Source organism: Megascapheus bottae, chromosome 15 (assembly GCF_031878675.1).
Source record: "Megascapheus bottae isolate mThoBot1 chromosome 15, mThoBot2.hap1, whole genome shotgun sequence".
NCBI classification, from domain to species: Eukaryota; Metazoa; Chordata; class Mammalia; order Rodentia; family Geomyidae; genus Megascapheus; species Megascapheus bottae.
Window position 1 is genome coordinate 3,939,788 of NC_143523.1, and position 19,476 is coordinate 3,959,263.

The 19,476-nt window shown below is 50.8% G+C and overlaps 1 protein-coding gene across 2 annotated transcripts in view; it reads right to left on the reverse strand.

Moving 5' to 3' along the window:
• The window catches only part of Dock1 (dedicator of cytokinesis 1), a 411,811-nt gene that overhangs the window by 12,494 nt on the left and 379,841 nt on the right, over positions 1 to 19,476 (reverse strand). For both annotated transcript variants that reach the window (XM_090345612.1, XM_090345611.1), the window contains exons 41-48: positions 18,142 to 18,283; positions 17,927 to 18,005; positions 16,109 to 16,193; positions 11,901 to 11,987; positions 10,344 to 10,520; positions 9,306 to 9,389; positions 6,069 to 6,206; positions 743 to 888 (exon numbers count right to left, since the gene is read on the reverse strand). In XM_090345612.1, coding sequence (XP_090201738.1) covers positions 743 to 888; positions 6,069 to 6,206; positions 9,306 to 9,389; positions 10,344 to 10,520; positions 11,901 to 11,987; positions 16,109 to 16,193; positions 17,927 to 18,005; positions 18,142 to 18,283 — 938 coding nt within the window. The remainder of the gene's footprint in view (positions 1 to 742; positions 889 to 6,068; positions 6,207 to 9,305; positions 9,390 to 10,343; positions 10,521 to 11,900; positions 11,988 to 16,108; positions 16,194 to 17,926; positions 18,006 to 18,141; positions 18,284 to 19,476) is intronic.

Below are 19,476 nucleotides of genomic sequence, written 5' to 3' on the forward strand. Positions count from 1 at the left end.
CTACGTGGAGAATCTTTGTATGGGTTGACATTCTAAATATCAAACATGGATTAAAAATAAAACTGTAAGTACCCTCTCTACACAATGGTTAGTCTCCAGAAGGTGTGGATAGCTGGGCCACCTTGTGGGGTAGCGTGGAAGTTGGTGCCCAAGAACCCACAGGCTTGGCAGAGTGATGGACTCTTAAACCAAATGGGTTCAGACAAGTATATAATTGTGAGAAATTTGACAGCACAATGATTCAAAGTCCTTCTCTGATGTTCAAATTGCATGCAGCATTTTTCCATGTTTGCAGAAGAAGATTCAGCTTTACAAGGGTCCCACTCAGAAATGCAAACACCCCAGCATTGAGGCTGTTCTTCCAACAGACAGCTAAAAATAAAGTTCCAGTGAGTGCCTGGGGTTCTTTGGGTCTAACTAGCTGCCCCCACCCCACAGACATGGCTCTAAAGCCCTCTTGTGTGACCCCACTGTGTGTTGGACTCTCCAAAATCAGAGGCACCAAGTACAGGGGGGTCTGTGGGCGGGGGACAGAGGAGGGGAGGGAGGGAGAGGGAAGAGCAGGTGGTCTTTAATGGCACAGTTTAAGTTTTGTAAGATGAAGAAGCAGTGGTGGCCATGGTTCCACAGCCATGTGGCTGTACTGTACAGTACACGGCAAATGGCGTACTGATTGTCACTTGTATGATTTGCAGCACTCCTCATGGGGACCAGAGTCCTCTCTGTTGCTGCAGGCACTCACCCGTCGGAGCCGGGCCTGGATGGTGTACTGTCGGATGACAGGGAAGAGACGGAAGCCACGGACAGAGGGCGGGACGTGGACGGCATGGTGAAGGACCGTACCATGGAGCGTGGTCGGCTGCCTCTTCTGTCATCCAGGCTTGAGGGCTGGGGGGGGGGGTGGAGACGGGGGAGAGAGACAGAGACAGACAGACAGGAAGTGAGTTTGATGTCCATACAGACATGGAATCTGAGGACAGACCTGCTCATGACTTCAGCATCTTTAAAACCAGGCCCAATGCTGCAGAGAATCTAAGGACGGACCTTAATTTAAATGCAGTTTTCTCTTCTGAGGCCGTAATGACAACCTGCTCCTCAGCAGCACAGGCTGACTGACCAGGAAGTGCATGTAGGGGGCACTCACAGGTGCCGGGTGTGTGGAGTGAGGGAGGGCTGGACTCCATGCAGAGGCAGGCGGCCTGGGTAGGAGGAGGGAAGGTACCCTCCCTGCCCCAGTAGACCTCGAGGGCCACATTCTAGGGAGCAATGACCTCTGGCAGCTGGGTGCTGGTGGCTCCAGCGTGTCAGCCTAGCTACTCAGGAGGCTGAGATCTGGGGATCATGGTTTGAAGCCATCCTGGGCATCATAAGTCCATGAGACTTATCTCCAATTAACCATGCCAAAAAAGCTGGAAGTGGGATTGTAGCTCAAGTGGTAGAGTGCGCGCTAGCCTCAAGCGAAAAAAGGGCAGGGACAGCGGTCTAGGCCCTGTGTTCAAGCCCCAGAACTGGCACATAGACACAGAAGAATTGGTCTCAGTGTGGAATGTTTCCATTCCCTCGCTGACATTTTGTATATCCCCACCACGAGTCTCACTGAGATGCTGCATTTGTCAACACCTCATTAGCCAGGGATGGCTCGGGTACCTGCACCGAGCCAGATGTGGGCACACAGCTGCTAGCAAGCAGTTCCCTGGAGCCTGGGAAATGGGCAAACCACATTCCTTAGGACAGGCTGCTAGGTAAGAAAGAATGATCACAGATCACCGATGCTCACTCCAACCCCTGAAAAGTGGGCTTGCTTCGTGAACATGTGATCCTAAGTAGAACATGATTTGCCAAGTAAGAAGTCCAAGATTGCAAAAGGGCAGGCGTTGGCATACTCTCTCTGCAGATGACTGCATATGTAGTATTTTAGGCATACACAAACATGTACAAAAGGAGGGAGGAGGTTGTATTCCAATAAAACTGTATCCTCAGAAGCAGGCAGCTGGTCTGAGTTTGCCAAACAGTGGGTGAAAGCGACGTGGCACTGGAAACGGGCAGTAGAGAGGGGTCTGAACTTTGCAAGATGGGGCAGTGGACTTCTCGGTGAAATGTCCATTGTGCTTCATCAACTTCCTAAGCAAATAGCATGACGTTAGTTACTTGTTGATTGGCCCCCATGAGAAAAGAGCCGGAGGACAGGCTGGCATCTCCCTCAGCCTCTGGCCGGGCCAGTGGACTCTGTTCTTTCTGTGTCTTTGCTGTTCCTTATGGCCCCAAGGCTACCCCAGGTCCACTCTGGGCACTTCATTCACTGCCCCAGCATTGTCCTGCCACCTAGACACGGCAACATCACTGCATTCTGATAAGCCTTACATCTCGCGTGGCAGCCTTGGTCTTTCCAAATCCACACTACCCTGGGCCATTTCCTTCACAGGGTCAGAGGTGGGGACTCGGGGGAAAGGTAGCTGTTTCTGAACATCTACCTTCTGCCTCCCCTGTAGTCACCGCTGGCTGATGTGACTCCGACGCCAGCCCTTTTGGATACAGCCTGGAAAGAAGACAGCAGCTATGGTTTGGTGGCTCTCCGTGGCATGGAGGATCTCCTTTGCAGTCCACTGTCACCTGATCAGACTGAGGAGGAGCAGCCAAGAAAATAGAAGAAACTCGCTGCGCTTGGTATGTGGGTGGGGTCTTGCACACTCAGTCTTGCTGGTTTCTGTGGCAGGCAGGGACAGGAGCCCGGGGGGAGTGGGCTGTGTGCTCAGGACACGAATGGGGCCATGGGCTCTACTGGACCCTTTGTTCAGATGTCCTTGTTGAGTGAGCAAAGGTTGTAGAAACCAGGAGACGGGAATTTCACCTGTTTCAGCGGAGGTGATTACGATCCTCCTCAGTAGTGACAGGAACCGCTCAGGGCCATGAGAGCTCACCTGAGCCAGCAGTGGGCGTGTTGGGTCAGGCTTAGAAGGTGTGACCTTGCCTAAACAAGGAGCCACTCTCAGCCTCTGCTTCCTCTTGAGCATGAAGGAGCCATCGTCACACTGGCTCCTGCAGGGGGGTCATTGAACTGATGGTGGAGGCCCACCTTGTTTGGCACTGGCAGATGGCAGCTCGCTGGCTTTTGTGACTTGTGATCCAATGGCCATGTGCAAGAAGTCTCTTCAGCACTCACTGCCAGAGTGATCCCCTGGCTCTTTCCCGGGCCTCCAGGCTTTGCCTCTCGGATGGACTGTATGGATGAATCTTAACCCTGGACCGTGGGCTTGGGTGGAGGGATGGAATTAGCTGAAGTTAATATGGGTGAGCAGTGAGGTAAACAAGCAGATATAGTTCATAGTTTGGGGGAAATATGTCTTTCCACGTTGCACGAAGCCAGCTGTGCAGCAGGGCTGGGGCCTGGCCGCTCTGTTGTGAGAAAAAGGGGGCTAATGTGCCCCAGCACTGGCCCAGAGATGCTACCAGGACCCATTTGAGGGGTACAGGGAGACTCGAGGTTTTGGCCTCGCAGTTCGGGCAGGGCATGGGTGGCCGGGCAGGGAGCCAGGCACACTGAAGGCATTAGGGGACAGCTAGAGAGATGGATTTGGAAGTCTGACCAGCCCCTGGGTCCCCGGGTGGCTTGGGAGGTGGACAGGAGCAGAGTAGAGAAGGGTGCAGCCAGACAAGGTTCTGTGGTCCCTCTCTGGCCTGGAGGAAAGAATGAGAAACAGCAGTGCTTTCTGCCTGCACAACTGCGTGCACTGGTGGCTCAGAGGCCATGGCAGAGGCCACTGTGTTCCAGTGTCCTCCCTAGGGTCCCCAAGGTCCGCTGAATCCCCATCCCGCAGCAGCAGTGACGCTCCAAGACTGGCAAGACAAAGGAGTGAAGCCCAGCGGCCCATGTATTCTGAAGTCAGAGGGTGTCCGAATCTTCTTTTTCTGAGGCTTAGGCTGGCTCAGAAAAATGGACAAAATGGTTTATGTCCTTTCTGTTGTTGTTGTTGTTTTCACTTTTAAATCCAGCCTTCTGGAAACAGGGTGATACACAATTGCTTTTCTAAGTATTCTGAGATGCTTGCAAATTTCCGAAGATGGTAGGGCAGGCAAGATGCCTTCCACACTAGTTTTATTGCTGCATTTCTCAAAGGCTAACAGCCCTCAGTACCCCTCTGGCTGCCCAGAGAAGGCTGACCATAAATCCCGGCTCTGCGATCCCTGGGACTTCAGGAAGGGAGCTCCTGGAGACAAAGCTCCTTCCGTTTTTTTCCCCCAAGTCCCACTGCCTCCACAGAGACTGGTAGGAGGTCTGGAGGAGGTGAGGTTGCCACGGAAATCACTGATCTCCAGTGGAGAAGGCTGCTGGGGAGCACAGGACACTGACTCAAGAAGACAGACGTCCACCACTCTCACAGACCCCTCACCCCCACCTCCACTCCCCTGTTCCTCATCATACACTACCTCCTGTCCCCTGCTCCTCATCACACCCCACCTCCTGTCCCCTGCTCCTCACACCACTCCTGTCCCACAGCAAGCTTGCTTGGAGATAGTGCATCATAGCAGGGAAGGGACAGGAACCATCACTGGCAAGCTGATACCTGCTTATAATGCTGAAATCTGCATTAAATGTCTGACAAAACAGGAAGCTTTTCACTTAGAAACCTGAAGCTCACACAAGTATTTGCTTCTTAGAAAGAATTAAAAACTGTGTGCAACTTTTAAAGAGCTGCCTTCTGATGCACTCTGAAACTCTTCCTGCCTCTCAGCCCCGATTGTGAGGCCCACACTCAGGGCTTCTGACACACACACACACACACACACACACACACACACACACACACACACACACACGGATCCTTCCATGCAGGAGGAGGAAGGGGGGGAAGGGAGAGAGGGGAGGAGGGGGAGGGAGGAAGAAATGGAGGGGGGAGGAGCAAGAGGTGAGGAGACAGAGGAGGGGAAGGAGTAGGGGAAAGGAAGAGGAGAAAGAGAGAAGGGGAGAGGGAAAGGAGGGGAGGGGAAGAGGAGGAGACCATCCTGTTTCCAAGCCTGGTTACCGGCTGCACCTTCTACTGGACTGTCCATCCTGGACGCCTATCTGCTGGGCTTGTAGACTGGAGCCTTGCTGCTGACTGCCTGGCTCATGCTCCGCTTGCTGCAGGACACCAGCTCTGGGCCTGCCATGCAGGGGGACCCATGCCTGGCAGCAGCTCATCTCTATCACTTCTACTGAAAAGCTCCTTGCATTATTTTAATCATGACTTTAAGTCATAAGCAGCTTTGGTCATACTCCTGATCCAGGACCCAGAACTTTCCCCCAGCTCATCAGAAAGCCCAGTTTTGCCCATCTCTCTGCCTTTGAGGGGGATTTTGACACCAGTGGCGGGGCCTTCTTCACTGCTGCCCTCACATGCTTGTGTCTGTGCGGCCTCTGGCCCACCTCCCTCTTGGTCTGGACCCTTTCTTTCCTTCTTTCTTTCCTTCTTTCTTTCCTTCTTTCTTTCTTTCTTTCTTTCTTTCTTTCTTTCTTTCTTTTTTCTTTCTTTTTTCCTTCCTTCCTTCCTTCCTTCCTTCCTTCCTTCCTTCCTTCCTTCCTTCCTTCCTTCCTTTTTGTCGGTCATGGGCTTGAACTCTGGCCTGGGCACTGTCCCTGACCTTTTTAGCTCAATGCTAGCGCTCTACCACTTGAGCCACAGCGCCACTTCCTTGGCCTGGACCATTTCTATTCCTCCAGCAGGTGAGCCTTTGGCATTGGTTTCAAACCTCAGGACGCCATCTCTCCTCCCTTCCTGGCCCCAGTGCTTAGGGGCTGACCTTGGACTGGGCACAGAGGGGTGAGCCTCGGGGCTGCTCAGCCTTGTGTGGGTAGATCACGCCTGAAGGCTCTGAGACCAGATGTGTCACATGAGTCTCTGACATGTCTCCGCAGTGCCACATCACCGAGGGGAGGCAGCAGGTGACTGAGGCAAATCCTTGGATGGTGACGCATTTCTGAGAGGAGGCTGACAGATGGGTAACTCACAGACAAGTGAAAGGTGGGTTCCCTCGGCCCCCGGCTCTGAGCCCAGCACGGTGGGACACCCCTTCTGCAGTTCACCACTTACCATGGTTCGGATGCCATACTGCTTTTCCACCTTCTCCCTCAGTTGCTTGAAGCAGGCTTCCATTCGCTCATGAAATGGCCTCAGGGCCTCTGTCACCTTGTCTCCATGAATCCTGATCCCTTCAGCAAGAAATGGAATCTGAAAAACACACAGGTTCTCGGTCCCCATTCCTGGGTTTGCAGTCCAGCCAGAGCAATGCATTCAGGGAGAGGAGGGGACATGATACAAGATGCACCTGCTACTGTGACAAGTTTCTAAATCAAACTGGCGGACTAAGCTCATGTCTTCCCCACAGACCAGGGTATTTAAAGGAGGCGCCTTGGTGTCTTTCTTGGGCCATGTTCAGGGTGGGGGGGCCTCCACTGTCTTGCTGAGCTCACACTGCTCGGCTGGCTCAGAAGAGGCTTCCCTGTGCTTTCCACCAGAGTTTGGGAAGAACTGCACATGGAATTTGATGAGCTGCATTCTTTTCTGTCACCAAAGGGTCACGTTGGAGACAAATAATTTTTAGCTAAGAATATTGTCTTTATAGGCAATTGAAAGCCTCGCTCTAAAACAGGAGAATCTAATTATATGTGATCTATAGTCCTGCAGGATATTCTGATTTAGGAAGGAAAACTAAATTTATTCTTCCTTAAGACTAAAAATAATCTCTTCTCTGCCAACACCGCTGTCACAAGACATCCATGCCAACGTTTCAATCCCCATGTGTGGCGATGGCGTTGACCTTTGCTGCTGCGGCAAGAGGCTTTTTCACTCTCAACCGCCCAGACCCTCCGAGCTGGCGGTGGGGGTGGAGATGTAGGTAGGAACGGGAGGCCTCTGCTCCCGACCTCTGCTTCCCCCACGGGCCCAACATGTCCGCAGGTGGAAGAGAGCTACCTGCCCACACTGGAAGCTAGGCCGTTCTCAGTGCAATCAAGCTACAGAGAGGCTGCCTCACGTGAATTCCTAATTAATAGACATACCAATTAAAAACAGATTTTCCTAATAGGACAGAATACTAATCTAAAGGAGCAGATTTATCAAGAAGGGAGAGAGGAGTACGCAATTGGATTTTATGGGAACAAATTCAGGAAATCTTATCAAGATGAGTCAGTCCATGAGATCTACTTCATTTATACCATGCAGCTGCTGGCTTTGCTGGCACTCCAGGAAAGGGGGCGGGTAAGGAAACAGCCCCTGTCCACACAGCCTGCAGCCTGCTCTCAGGTGGCACTAGCACAAGATGGGGCTTTGCTGACAGTTGGGACTAAACCCAAGGCACACAGCAACTGTCCCATTCTGGGATACCTCGTGGCATTTTTCTCGTTCCCTCTGAATTCCACATGCAGATGGCAGCATTCCTCAGTGCAAATGCTCACTGAGGAGCCTTCGTTTTTTGACCTCTGCTTTTGGGGAAGACAAAGGCATGCTGGGACCACTCTGGGGAACATGATAAGGTGCTGTGACTACAGGGATCCAAAGGCAGGGGGCGGGAGCACTGAGTCAAGGCGAAAGGCAGCTATGCTAGCACCTGACGGCATTTTAGATGTAGAATGGCCTTGTTCAAAGGAGCAAAATACGACCTAATCAGTTCTCACAGGAGGGTCACAGGTGGGGTGGGGACGTGTGAGGGGGGCGTGGCAGGCCAGTTTGAGCTTGGCGTTTCAAAGGAGAAATACGTCCACATGGCAGGGATGAGATGGTGTGCTGGAAATCTGTCTCGGGTCACCTCGAGCATTCAGCAATAGCAGGTGTGCTGGTGGGAAGACAGTGTCATGCCTAAAACAATGTGACTCATGACCAGGAAGATTTCAGGCTGCCTCCTCCTGGCCTGGCTTCCGTCCTGGTGCAGGCAGCCCAGCACCATCCTCTACTTCGTTCGGAACCAACACAGGGCCAGGCCACTCAGCCAGCCTGCACCAAGGGTTGTGTACGGGACACAAGTGTCTTCCACTCGGACACAGGTGACATAGACCCCACACAAGTCCTGAAGCTCCCAGCAGGAAATCTGCTGTGCCCCACAGAGCTTCCGGTAACCCCAAACCACGTCAGCTACAGACAAAACCAGAACAAAGCATTGCCATACACTCCAGGTGCTCCCATGTCCATGAATACACCATTCGATGGCTGATATGAAGACAGGGTTTCCAAAACATTTGCAAATGGAAACACAATCACAGGCTATGTTTTGAATATGTATTTTCCCTTACCCTTTGGTTTCATGAAATAGTTTCTTTCAACTTTCCTGTGAGTTGCTTTAAAATTCCTCTTTTAATATAGTTATTAGGGGTGATGACACAAGGCTGACATAAAGTTGCTCTCTAGGGAACAAATTATTTTCCTCTATAGGACTTAAAACTCTAAAAATCCAATTTGCAGTAAAAGCTTACAGGGGGGAAAATCAATAGAACTTCTGCAGACCAAACTAGTTTTTGTGGTACAGAATTCAGAGGAGTTTTGTAGCTTCTAGTTTCTACAGTATTCAAGAGTCAATATCTATCTATCTATCTATCTATCTATCTATCTATCTATCTATCTATCTATCTATCTATCTATCTATCCACCTACCTACCTACCTACTTACCTACCTATCATGTTTTATAAGGGACGCTCCCAACAAGAGTTGGCTTATATTCCAAGAGAAATCACTGCTGGCCAGTGGAATGCAGGACATTCTCCAGAAGCCCCAGCAGTGAGTAGGAAGTAATACACAGAACTGAAACTGGGGAAATGGACACACAGACCATAAGCTGCTCCATCTTGGCTGTGTGAGAGCAGAGGAAGCGATGCTGCAGCTTCAGACCTACACTTTCTCAAGGACTTCAGCAATCACGCCGAGCCTTTCTTTGGGTGGGCTGGGGCTAAGGGCTTCAGGACTCTGAATTCTCCCTGATGTTCTTTTTTTCTACTACAAAGATTTCCGAGTAGCCAAGATGCCAGACCAAGGGACTAGAGATCTTGCACCTTTACAAGACAACTTTGTGGGAGGTCAAGTTCATTGTGGTAAGCCCAGGGTTTATGACACAAAAGGGTAGGGGGGTGAGATGGGGTGGGGGGTTTGGGGAGGTTATGTGGGGTGGGACGGGGGTGGTTCAGGGAGGTTATACAGGGAGGTTATCTGGCAGGAATCACATAGGGAAGGGTATACATCCAGAGGCATTCACACCTCAGTCCAGAGTGTCCGCATGGCCAAGGCGGTGCTTGGATCTCACAATCTTGGAGATCTTACTGATCTCTGTGCTCGGATCTTACCTGCCAGGCTATGAGGTCCTTGAGCTTCTCAATCTGCCCATGGGCCCCCGGGTGCTCCTGCAGGTACCGGTCTGTGAAGAAGGCCTGAGGAGAGAGAGACACTCAGTGTGGCAGTGCATCCACATGGAGGCTGGCACACCAGGCTTTAGGGAGAAGCGTGGCATAAGACAGTCCTACCTAGGCCTCATGGAGCTCCTGGCACCCTCATTGCTGGGCTCTGTCGAGGCCAGGGAAGGAAGTCAAGCACAACTGGTGGACAGAGCACCTGGGCAGCCATGGTGGCCACTCATAGATGGCACCCTGTCCTGAGACTCCAGCAAATCTACAGCTGGTCTGAGTGGCTTCCCCTTTCTGGACTGCATGAGTATGGCCCACCTGACCCGACCCTGCGCCTGGCCAGGGCCCGGCCTGCACCCATAGACCACAGTGCACGAGGTAAATGCATCTGTTTTGCACCCCTGGTCACACGATGGCCAGCGATGGCCTTTCTGTCTCAGTCTTTATCTAGACCAAGGGTCACAGAAGCTTTCTCTATAAGGGGTCAGGGCAAGAGTCCACAGGCCTCTGCCAACCAGCTGTGTCCAGAAAATCACCACAGGAAGAAGGAAAGAACTGGGAGAGTCCACACGCAGGCAGACGCTCCATACCCTACAACTCTGCCTGTTTCTACCGAGCTACCGTCCAGGGGGAGGAGCAGGACGGCTCCCTGGCTGTACCAGGCCGTCAGCCTTGTCTAATCATCTGGAATTGGCACCATGGAATAAGCAGGTCCCAATCATGCCACAGCTGGAAGCCACCCAAGGGACAATCTCCACAGCTCCTCTAGCCCGGTGTGCACAGGCCACTGGGGCTCTGAGGATGGCCAGCTCAGAGCTGGCATCTGGCGTCATGGCAGATGCAGGCCGCAGAGGCTGCTTCTAGCCCTGCCTCAGCTCAGGCGGCTCTGTGAGACCAGGAACCCCGTGCTGGTCGGGAGCTGTGTCTGGCACGCTCGGCGGTGGCAGGGCAGGGCTGTAAGGAGAGCGGCGTGTCACGTGCCTTCTCGTAGTTTGCAAAGCCGCCCATGACGGCTGGGTCCACGATGCCATTCAGGAGCATGGACAGGGGGTTGATGGGCAGGCCGGGGTCGTCCAGGTGCTGTTGTACCATGCTGCTGATCTTGTCGCTGGTCAGCTGCATGGTCTCGATGGCGTTCTCCAGGGGGCTGATCTCCACCTGCAAGGACGAGGAGGCATGGGGCTCCGGCTACTGGGCTGCAGTGCCCATGGCTGGGGCTCCTGGAGAAGCAGCATTCCCAGGGGGCAGGTTTCCTGCTCTCTCCTGAGCTGCACCCTCACCTGCAAGGCAGTGGGCGTCCACATCCCGAGTGACAGAGGCCATGTGAGCAGAAGCTCATTTGGACCGGTGCCTGCTTATAACCCGCTGCTACACCTAAGTCCATTTGTCTGAGGGCTCTGGGGCACAGAATGGAGGTCCCAGAGCTAACAGTGAAAATGTCCCCAGGAGGGGCAAAGAAAGAGCTCCAGGGGCGCCTTCCTCAGGCCAGTGGGGGTGCCAAGGGCCCAGAGCTCGTGTTGACATAGGCTTGGCTGGAAAGAGAATTTCAGGAGACCTTACCATGAACAAAATGAGCAGTGCCATCCCCAGGGGCAGGATCCTGCCCAGCGAAGACTCAGAGACCAAAACCTATTTCAGCTGGTACCGGTGGCCCAAGCCCTCAGTACAAGCTACTCAGGAGGCCAACATCTGAGGATCGCAGGACGAAGAAGCCAAACTGGGCTGAAAAGTCCAAGAGACATTTCTCTCCAATTCACCACCAAGAATGCAGAACAGGGGCTGTGGCTCAAATAGGAGCACACTAGCCACGAGTGGAAAGGCTGGGGGGCAGTGCCAAGGCCCTCAGTTCAGGCCCCAGTACGTTGTGCACTCACACATGTGCACACACACAGAGCAGCGTATTTTAACCAAATCTCCGAGTGTATGCCATGACATCTTGGTACCTATGACATGACATTTTATGGACCACCTCTGCTTCATGAGATGCAGCCACCCCAGAAGCGTACACGTGAGCTTCCTGCACATGGAACTGTCCTACAGGGTGGCAAGATTTAGCAAGGGAGAAGGAAATTATAATTCTTTTTTAAAAATGCCCATAGAGAGGTGTGTACTTTCAGGCTATTTTTACTTGAAATGAGCAAGTACTATTAATTAAGTTGTTTGTCATGTAAATGGTAATAAAACCATCAGGAAGAAAGATTTGGTAAGGAGTTTATGTAAATGGGAATGTGTTTTAAACTTCTCATTTACTTAAGGGAGGGAACTGTCAAAACATCACAGCTATGACTGAAATGAAAGGCTGCATGAGAAGGAACGAGGTCCTGGCGCTGCTCTTAGCAGCAGGCACGGGGTGGGTGGGATTCCATGGCTCTTCCCAGCCGAAACTGGGCTGGGGGACACACTGACGATACCACAGCAGGTCACACAGTGACACCAATGACAGCGTCTGCAGCCTGCCACTGTGACCACTTGGCTCCAGTAGGTAGAGGGGTGGGCCAGACCTCACCAGAAGCAGCTCGTTCTGAGGGGGGTCCTTACCATGAACACAGACTTGACCTCAAACCACCTCAAGATCCCTGGCAGCTTATAGGCTGTGGTGTATATGGTCCTCTCGATCCACATGTTCTGGGAAAAGAATACACAACACAGTTAGGGAGACCCACCAGGACCTGGATGATCTTCTTTCTGCCATGGAGGCCTCTACCAGGATCCAGTCCTGCTGCAGCTGAGCTGGGCTGGCGTGCTGTGTGGATGGGGCCTCGGGAGTCCTGCCCACCCCACAGCACAGCACACAGCAGAGCGGTCATTTCCAGGCTCAGGTCTCGGGTATATGGCCAAGAACATAATCGGTGAGCAGGGGAGGCGTGAGCCCTTCTAAACAGGAAGGGGTCCCTCTTCAATAAAGGAGCTTTTGGGAAGACTTCAACAGTTTCCCCAAAATCATCCTTAGAGTTCAAAAGAAACTCAAAGGTGCATTAAGAAGATGTGGTTGATACAATCCAGAATTAAACTTCTGTGTTTTACGCCAGGTGTCGGTAGCTCACACCTGTAATCCTAGCCACTCATGAGGCTGATATCTGACAATCTCAGTTCAAAGACACTGGTAGCTTACACCTGTAATCCTAGCCGAGCTCCAACAATCTCAGTTCAAAGACAACCCTGGCAGGAAAGTGTGAGAGAATCAACTACAAGGGTAGAAAAGGAGCTATGGCTCAAGAGGTAGAGTCAACCTTGAGTGAAAGAACAAAGAGACAGAGCCCAAGCCTACATTTCAGGCCCTAGTAGAGACACATGTGAACATGAAGCTATGGGAATAGAAGGAGAAAAGCTACCTTCTTTGCAGAGAAGGTACATACTTTAGTATCTACCTTTTAACCTTCTTAGGAAGCGCTGTGTCTGAAGTGTTATGCATGTTTTAAATCAAAGTACCATTTAGCCCTGGGTATAGTGCCACAATTCTGGAATCCTAGAGGCAGAGGTCAGGAGGAGTGAGTCTCAAGGCCATCCAGGCATAAAGGTCACGAGACTCTGCCTCAACCCATAAGAAGCTGACTACACCAGGCACTGGTGCCCACACCGTAATCCTGGTGACACAGAAGTCACCCTAGGCAGAAACTGTTTTGAGACCGAGATCTGACCATGGTGGCACACATCTTGGGTGAGTCATGCCCAGATAAGCACACCGGAAGTGAAACAGCCAGCAATAAAACAGGGCTGGAGCTGAGGCTCAGTGGCAGAAGGGCCTGCCTAACAATTCTTGAGTTCAAAACCCAGTACCACCAAAAGATTTTTCTTGTAAAGCTAAGCATGGTGGCACATGGCAGTATGCCAGCTGCCATGCCAATTTGGGCAAAACTATGAGTTGCTACCTCAAAAATAACCCATGATAGTAAAGGCTGGAGGTATGGCTCAACTTGTGGCATGCCTGAGTAGCACACACCAGGCCTTGAGTTCAAACTCAAGTATTGCCCAAAACAAATGAACAAACAAAAAAGCCAAGTGCTCACACCTGTAAATCCTAGTGACTCAGGAGGCTGAGGTTGGAGGACTGAGATTCAAAGCCAGCCCAGTCAGGGAAGTCCATGAGACTCTTTCTTATGTCTAATAAATTACCAATAAAAGCCAGAAGTGACGCTATGGCTCCAGTGAGTAGACAGCCAACTTTGAGCTTATAAAACTCAGGGGCAGCAAGTTCAAGCTCCAGGACCAAGACCAACCGACCCACCAAATAAATGATTCCCAGGGACACTCCCAAGTCTCCAGACTGGAAAACATACACATTAAAAATGCAATGCTGTCTCATAACAAGCATTTTTGTGAAGTGGTATACTGTATATGGCAGGAAATTGTGACACCAAGAACAGTTCTTCACCTGTCTCAGCTGAGCAGAGCTCTGGTGTGAGGGCAAACCATAACCACAGGCGCGGGCCTGTCTAGCTCTGGATTACTGGCTACTGTTCTGCTTGACCCCCACACAGCAGAGTCTGCTAGCAAGAGTCCAGAGAGAAACCAATGGAACAGCAGTTCTAGAAAGCGGGTCTGGATCAGAGAAACCTCTGAGAGTTCAGGGGACAGGAGGAGATCTGGGGACAGTGAAGGACCTCTGGTCTCCCAGGCTGGCTTGCTAGCTCCCCGGGCTCCCTGCCCAAGACAGGGGCTGGTTTGCTATACTTGGCTGCATTTCCCCTCCTCATACTCGGACAGGGCCCTGGGTCTATCTTAGCTTATGGCTCGCTCCTCCTAACCCAGCCATGTCATCAGCCCCCTGTCTGGTGCTGGTTTGCAGGACTTCCTTAAGGTCTAGATGTCTGAGATGCCATAGCTAGGTCTCAGCCACCAGCCCTGGGACCTGAGGCAACCATGTTCCCTGAGGAAGAGACTTTCCAGCACACACTGTCTGGAAGCCTCAGGCTTTGCCAATCGTGCAACCATCTTATGTGAAGGTCTAGAAGGGGCCCTCAGGGGATTTCACAGACATCTAAAAGCAAGCCTAACCTCTGAGGCTCAGCACAGTGCAAAACGTCAGGAGTCTCAGTTATTCTTAGCTTTGCTCCCAACTCGTCACGCGCCTTGTGACTGGTGGCACACCCTGTTGGCAATTTCCTTGACCTCCTTGTGTCTTTTCCTCACAGAGTAAGGAGACACATGTCGCCAGATGGGAGAGATGTGAAGGAAATGTGTAAATCCTGAAACCAACAGGCACAACATAAAGAATGGTACACATCACTTAGCAACACTGGCCACCACTGCCAACAACGCCTGGCTTGCAGGTGCCTGGTCTCTGACTGCAGGCACCGTCACAGAGAAAGCCAGGAGGCTACAGGAACCAATCTGGACAAGATCAGATGGGTAGATTTTAGGATTCCTGAAGCTCTAGTGTTTCCAAGGACACTGGCTTCAGAGCAGGAGGGGACATCCCCAAAGTGCTTTCCATGAGGAGAGGCAGTAAGTTCATGAGCCAAGGAAGCTGAGGGCTCCTGGGGAGAGAGGTGGGTACCCTCTACTTAGGCAGCCCTGGGGGGTGTGCTGGAGCTTTGCTCTGGGTCCGGAGTAGGTGTTCATTCACCCCTGACCCCAGCGCTCTCCAGACTGTAGATAAACAGCTATGCCAGCCGTGGGCGCTGGTCCTCCCCAGAGCTCCTGAGGCTAAGGGATCCCCTGACTGAGCCAACAGAGGGACTTCCAGGAAGGTTTCTGGGTAGGAGGAAGAAGTGTTCACATTTCTAAAAACTGCTTTGTCCCATGCATTCCAGAAATGGAATCCATTCCACTGGTTTGCATACATAATTTCTGTCTCTTTGGAGATTGCTCCTGTTGGCTAGACAGGCCTAGCATCTGAGCCCTTTCTCGCTTTGGTTATTTTTCAGGTATGGCTTCCCATTCATTGCTGGGGGCTGTCTGAGACCAAGGCCTTCAGTTCCCCCCACCACACCCAACTTGTTTGTTGAGATGAGATCTTGCCAATTATTTGCCCGGGCTGGCTTCAAAGTTGGATTGTTCCAGGTGCAGGAGTCACTGCACCTGGCAACGCATGCATTGCTAAAGGTTAGAAGAATGAAGGTTCTATTTCCATGGTACTCATGCAGCAGTTGGCAAAAAGGTACAAATATCTGGCAATGTCTGGAAATCTTTAGGGTCACAACCTACAATGTGCAGTTTATAAGACAATCACACAGCACATAAAGTGTAGTGCTGGTTGGAATCCAATAGCATGGGGAGCTATAGGGAAGTTGAGGCTGGGCTCTGGACTGGGTGAACATCTGTTGTAGACCCAGCTCATCTTGCCATTGTCACAGTAGAAGGTCTGGTAAGTCTCCACTTATGACTAGGGACACAGGTACTGGGGGTGAGCAGGGAGGCCAATGCAGAAACATAGTCCCTTAAAAGTATTAGGCACCTTGTGATGTACCTAACTTACCTATCTTCTATAGGCATCCATCGACCCGTATGTCTATGTATCTGTTATCTATGTAGCTATCACCTATCTACCTACCTTCTATATGTCATCTACCTACCTGTATTTCTATGTATCCATCATAGATGTACCCATCATCATTATATCATCCATCTTCTCATCTATAAAAATTATTAAATTCTATATTGTTCATGGTAGCCCTGAGACTGCATTTCTCCACAAGCACTTTTAGTGAGTTTTTTTTTTTTGAGTGGGGAGAGGGAAGAGTAGTTTGCCTTAGTAAAGAATATAAAAAATTAAATATATATATGTATATATTATATTGTATTACCGCAAATTCATTGTCTGGGTTCTTTTCTCCTTTCCGGATTGGTCGTGAATATTCAAATCGCTGGACCTCATTCACCCTGTAAAAACTGGAGATAGACAATCATTAGACATTTTATTTGAAAAACAGCCAATCTGCTTTCAGACATGGAGTCCTGCCTCAGAACTGAGCACTGAAGGCAAACAAAGCATCCCCAGCTGTGACCCTTTGCTGGGGCCTCAGGAGGGGGATGTGGGTAGGCAGAGAGATTACCTGAGATTTCACTTTCTCCCCATCCCTGCTGGTCTTCAGGGGGTTAAGTGCATTGAGAATGGAAAGACGACGCAAAGGACAGGGGCCTGCATAGTCAATAGTGTTGATCCTTTAGCCCAGTGACTTAATAGTAATTGTTATTTTCTAAGTAAAGGTCATTGTTCTCCGTGTGTGTGTGTGTGTGTGTGTGTGTGTGTGTGTGTGTGTATGTGTGTGTGTGTGTGCGCGCGCGCGTGTGTGAATGCATGTACTGGTACTGGGGCTTGCATTCAGGGCCTGGGCACTGTTCCTGAACCTTTTCACTCTAAGATGGCACTCCACCACTTCAGCCACACTTCCCCATCTAATACATTTTCTTTTTGTCAGTTGTGGGTCTTGAACTCAGGGCTTGGGCGCTGTCTCTGAGCATTTTTACTCAAGGCTAGTGCTCTATTACTTGGAATCACAGCTCCACTTCTGGTTTTCTAGTGGTTAATCAGAGATAACCGTCTCATGGACTTTCCTGCCCAGGCTGACTTCAAACTGCAATTCTCACATCTCGGTTTCCCGAGTAGCTAGGAATACAGAGGTGAGCCACCAGTGCCCAGTTTCACTCCCAGCTTTTTGGTGGTTAATTGGAGATAAGATCCCTGCTCAGGCTGACTTTAAAATGGGAACCTTAGATCTCAGGCTCCCGAGTAGCTAAGATTACAGGCATGCACGATAGGTACCCAATTTATGTTCATTATTTTTAAAAATGGTTTAATTTCAGCCCTCCATGCTACAAAACACCAAAGAAGTTACACAAGGAACCCGCTGTCATCCTGAGTGAGACATGTGCCTCCAGCCATGCAGGGAGCAGCCAGACAAAGCTGGGGAGGGCCTGCCCAGCTCTCGGTGGCTCTGTGCTTCTCTCCTAAGCCTTCCACCTGTGAGCAGTCCTGGCTGGTGGTTTCCATGACTGCTGATGGAAGGGCAGAGAGGATGAAGGCCAAAGGAGCCAGCGTACTTCGGGATGTGGAACAAGGTCCTGAGGACTAGCAGGCCATCAAAGAGGTTAATTCTTCCAGCAGGACACAGATCAAATATGAAAGCCAACGACTGACATCAAAGAACCACCTGCAAAGGCAGATGTCTCTACCCTGCCCCATCACTGCAGTTCAGAGACATTTTCTCTCTCAGAGCAGGACACGGACTTGCTGTGACCATGCGTGGGGCGGTGAAGGGGGAACAGATGTTGGAATCTCTTCTCCTGTTTTACACAGTGCCATCAGCTCAGCCACACCCCAGTGGGTCACACAGATTAGGTGGGGGTGGGGCTTGGGCTCTGCCCAGCAGCAGAATTCTACCCCTCTTGAGATTTTAACACACACACACACACACACACACACACACACACACACACACACGCACACACACATACACATACACACACACACACACACACACGCGCGCACACACGTCTTTCTTCCCTCTCTTCTGTGATTCTAGAGAACACCAGCTTCCTTTGCTCATCAAAGGCAAAATCCAACCTTCAGAAAGTGGAGTTGTTAGTAGAGGCTGTGTTGATAAGAAAAGTGAGATCCTTACCTTACAATCTGCTCAGACACCGGCCGGTGAAATTTAGGGGGCAAATCAAGCTTAGGCTTCACTGTGAAACACTGAATATCTGAGAGGAAGGTGGCTAAGGACAGCTAGGAGAAAACTAGTCCCCACCCCGCCATTAGCCCGCCCAACTGTCCAAATATACAGCCCCTCCCCCCCCCGCCCCGAGCTTGCCTGGCCTTCAGCAGCCTAAAGGATACACTGGCCAGGAGAGTTCTTAATATCATCGCCTGGTGGAGATGTTGTCTTCATTTTCTCAGCATTTGGAAACTGAGTTAATAGCCGAGCTTCGAAGTCTTCCCTGCGCTCATATTCTTTTCCTCGGTAAATGAAGACTTTCCCCTAGAAAACCATGACAATCTTTAAATACCACCACCGGGAAGGATCAGGGAAAGATCGCAGGCCAAGGTGCCGGTCTTCAAGACATCCTTGACGGTTTTTTCTTACAAATCTCACTGCATTCAAGAACAACTTGTAATTACATTGCTCTTACTAATCAAGAGCATGTGGACAGAAGCCATCTAAGTTAATATGGTTTAGGAAGCGATGAACCTTGCGTTTCTGAACTCTTATAATAAGCTTTAGTCCCAGCAGTAACTACCAATTAAAAAACTATGAAGAAGTGAGCTGTCGGTGGCTCACGTTTATAATCCTCACTACTCATAGAGGGTAGGAAAGTCTATGAGACTCTTATCTCTAATAAACTACCAAAAAACCAGAAGTGGAGCTGTGGTTCAACTGGTAGAGCCGTAAGCAGAAGAAGCTCAAAGACAGCACTTAGGCCAGGCAATCAACTTCCCACACATAGAAGGGCCAGGGCTGGGCAAGGGGAGGAGGGGAGAATGACTGCATATCTTTTCCAGGAGTTAAGGCCATGCCATCTCAAAATATGATGAAGTGGGATGCTGACTTGTTAAGGTGATTTAAGTCACTTAAAATATTAAGGCATTGTGCTCGAGTCAGTTACCATACGGGGATCCTATGAGCTGGTGACATTCTTTATGCTTTTCTCTTATTAATAAGATCTTGGGTAATTAGGTTTCTAGATCTCTCTAGTCCCAAGGTCCCATGTAAGAACTCGGGGGATGGAGAGAGGATGAATAAAGGTGGCCATCTTTCTCCTACAGTCTCTGTCCTGACCAAAGGACTTTAGGCTTCGTGAGACTAAACGTGGGCCTCACAGCCTGAGTCTGACCATCCAGAGCTCCCAGGGGAGATCTTGCAAGAGGTCAGCAAAACCAAAGGAGAGGCAACACAGACAGAAGAGAAAGGCGGGACTCTTGCCCTCCCCAGAGGTGGGTGAAGAGCAACACTGTCCCTATGGCAGTCAGATTTGCTATGTGGATCCTTGTTCATCCTCCATGGGCTAAGGTTTTGTCCTTCTTAAATAGCAGTCCCCAAGGGAGGGTCTGCTGGGGTCGTCACAGAGGGCAGGTCAGGACTCTCTTTGGTCGGGAATAGGTAGCATGCTTCCTTACAGCTGCTATCTTGCAGAGGCCACCTCTGGGTGGGTGTGACACAGTTGCTCTGTGAAT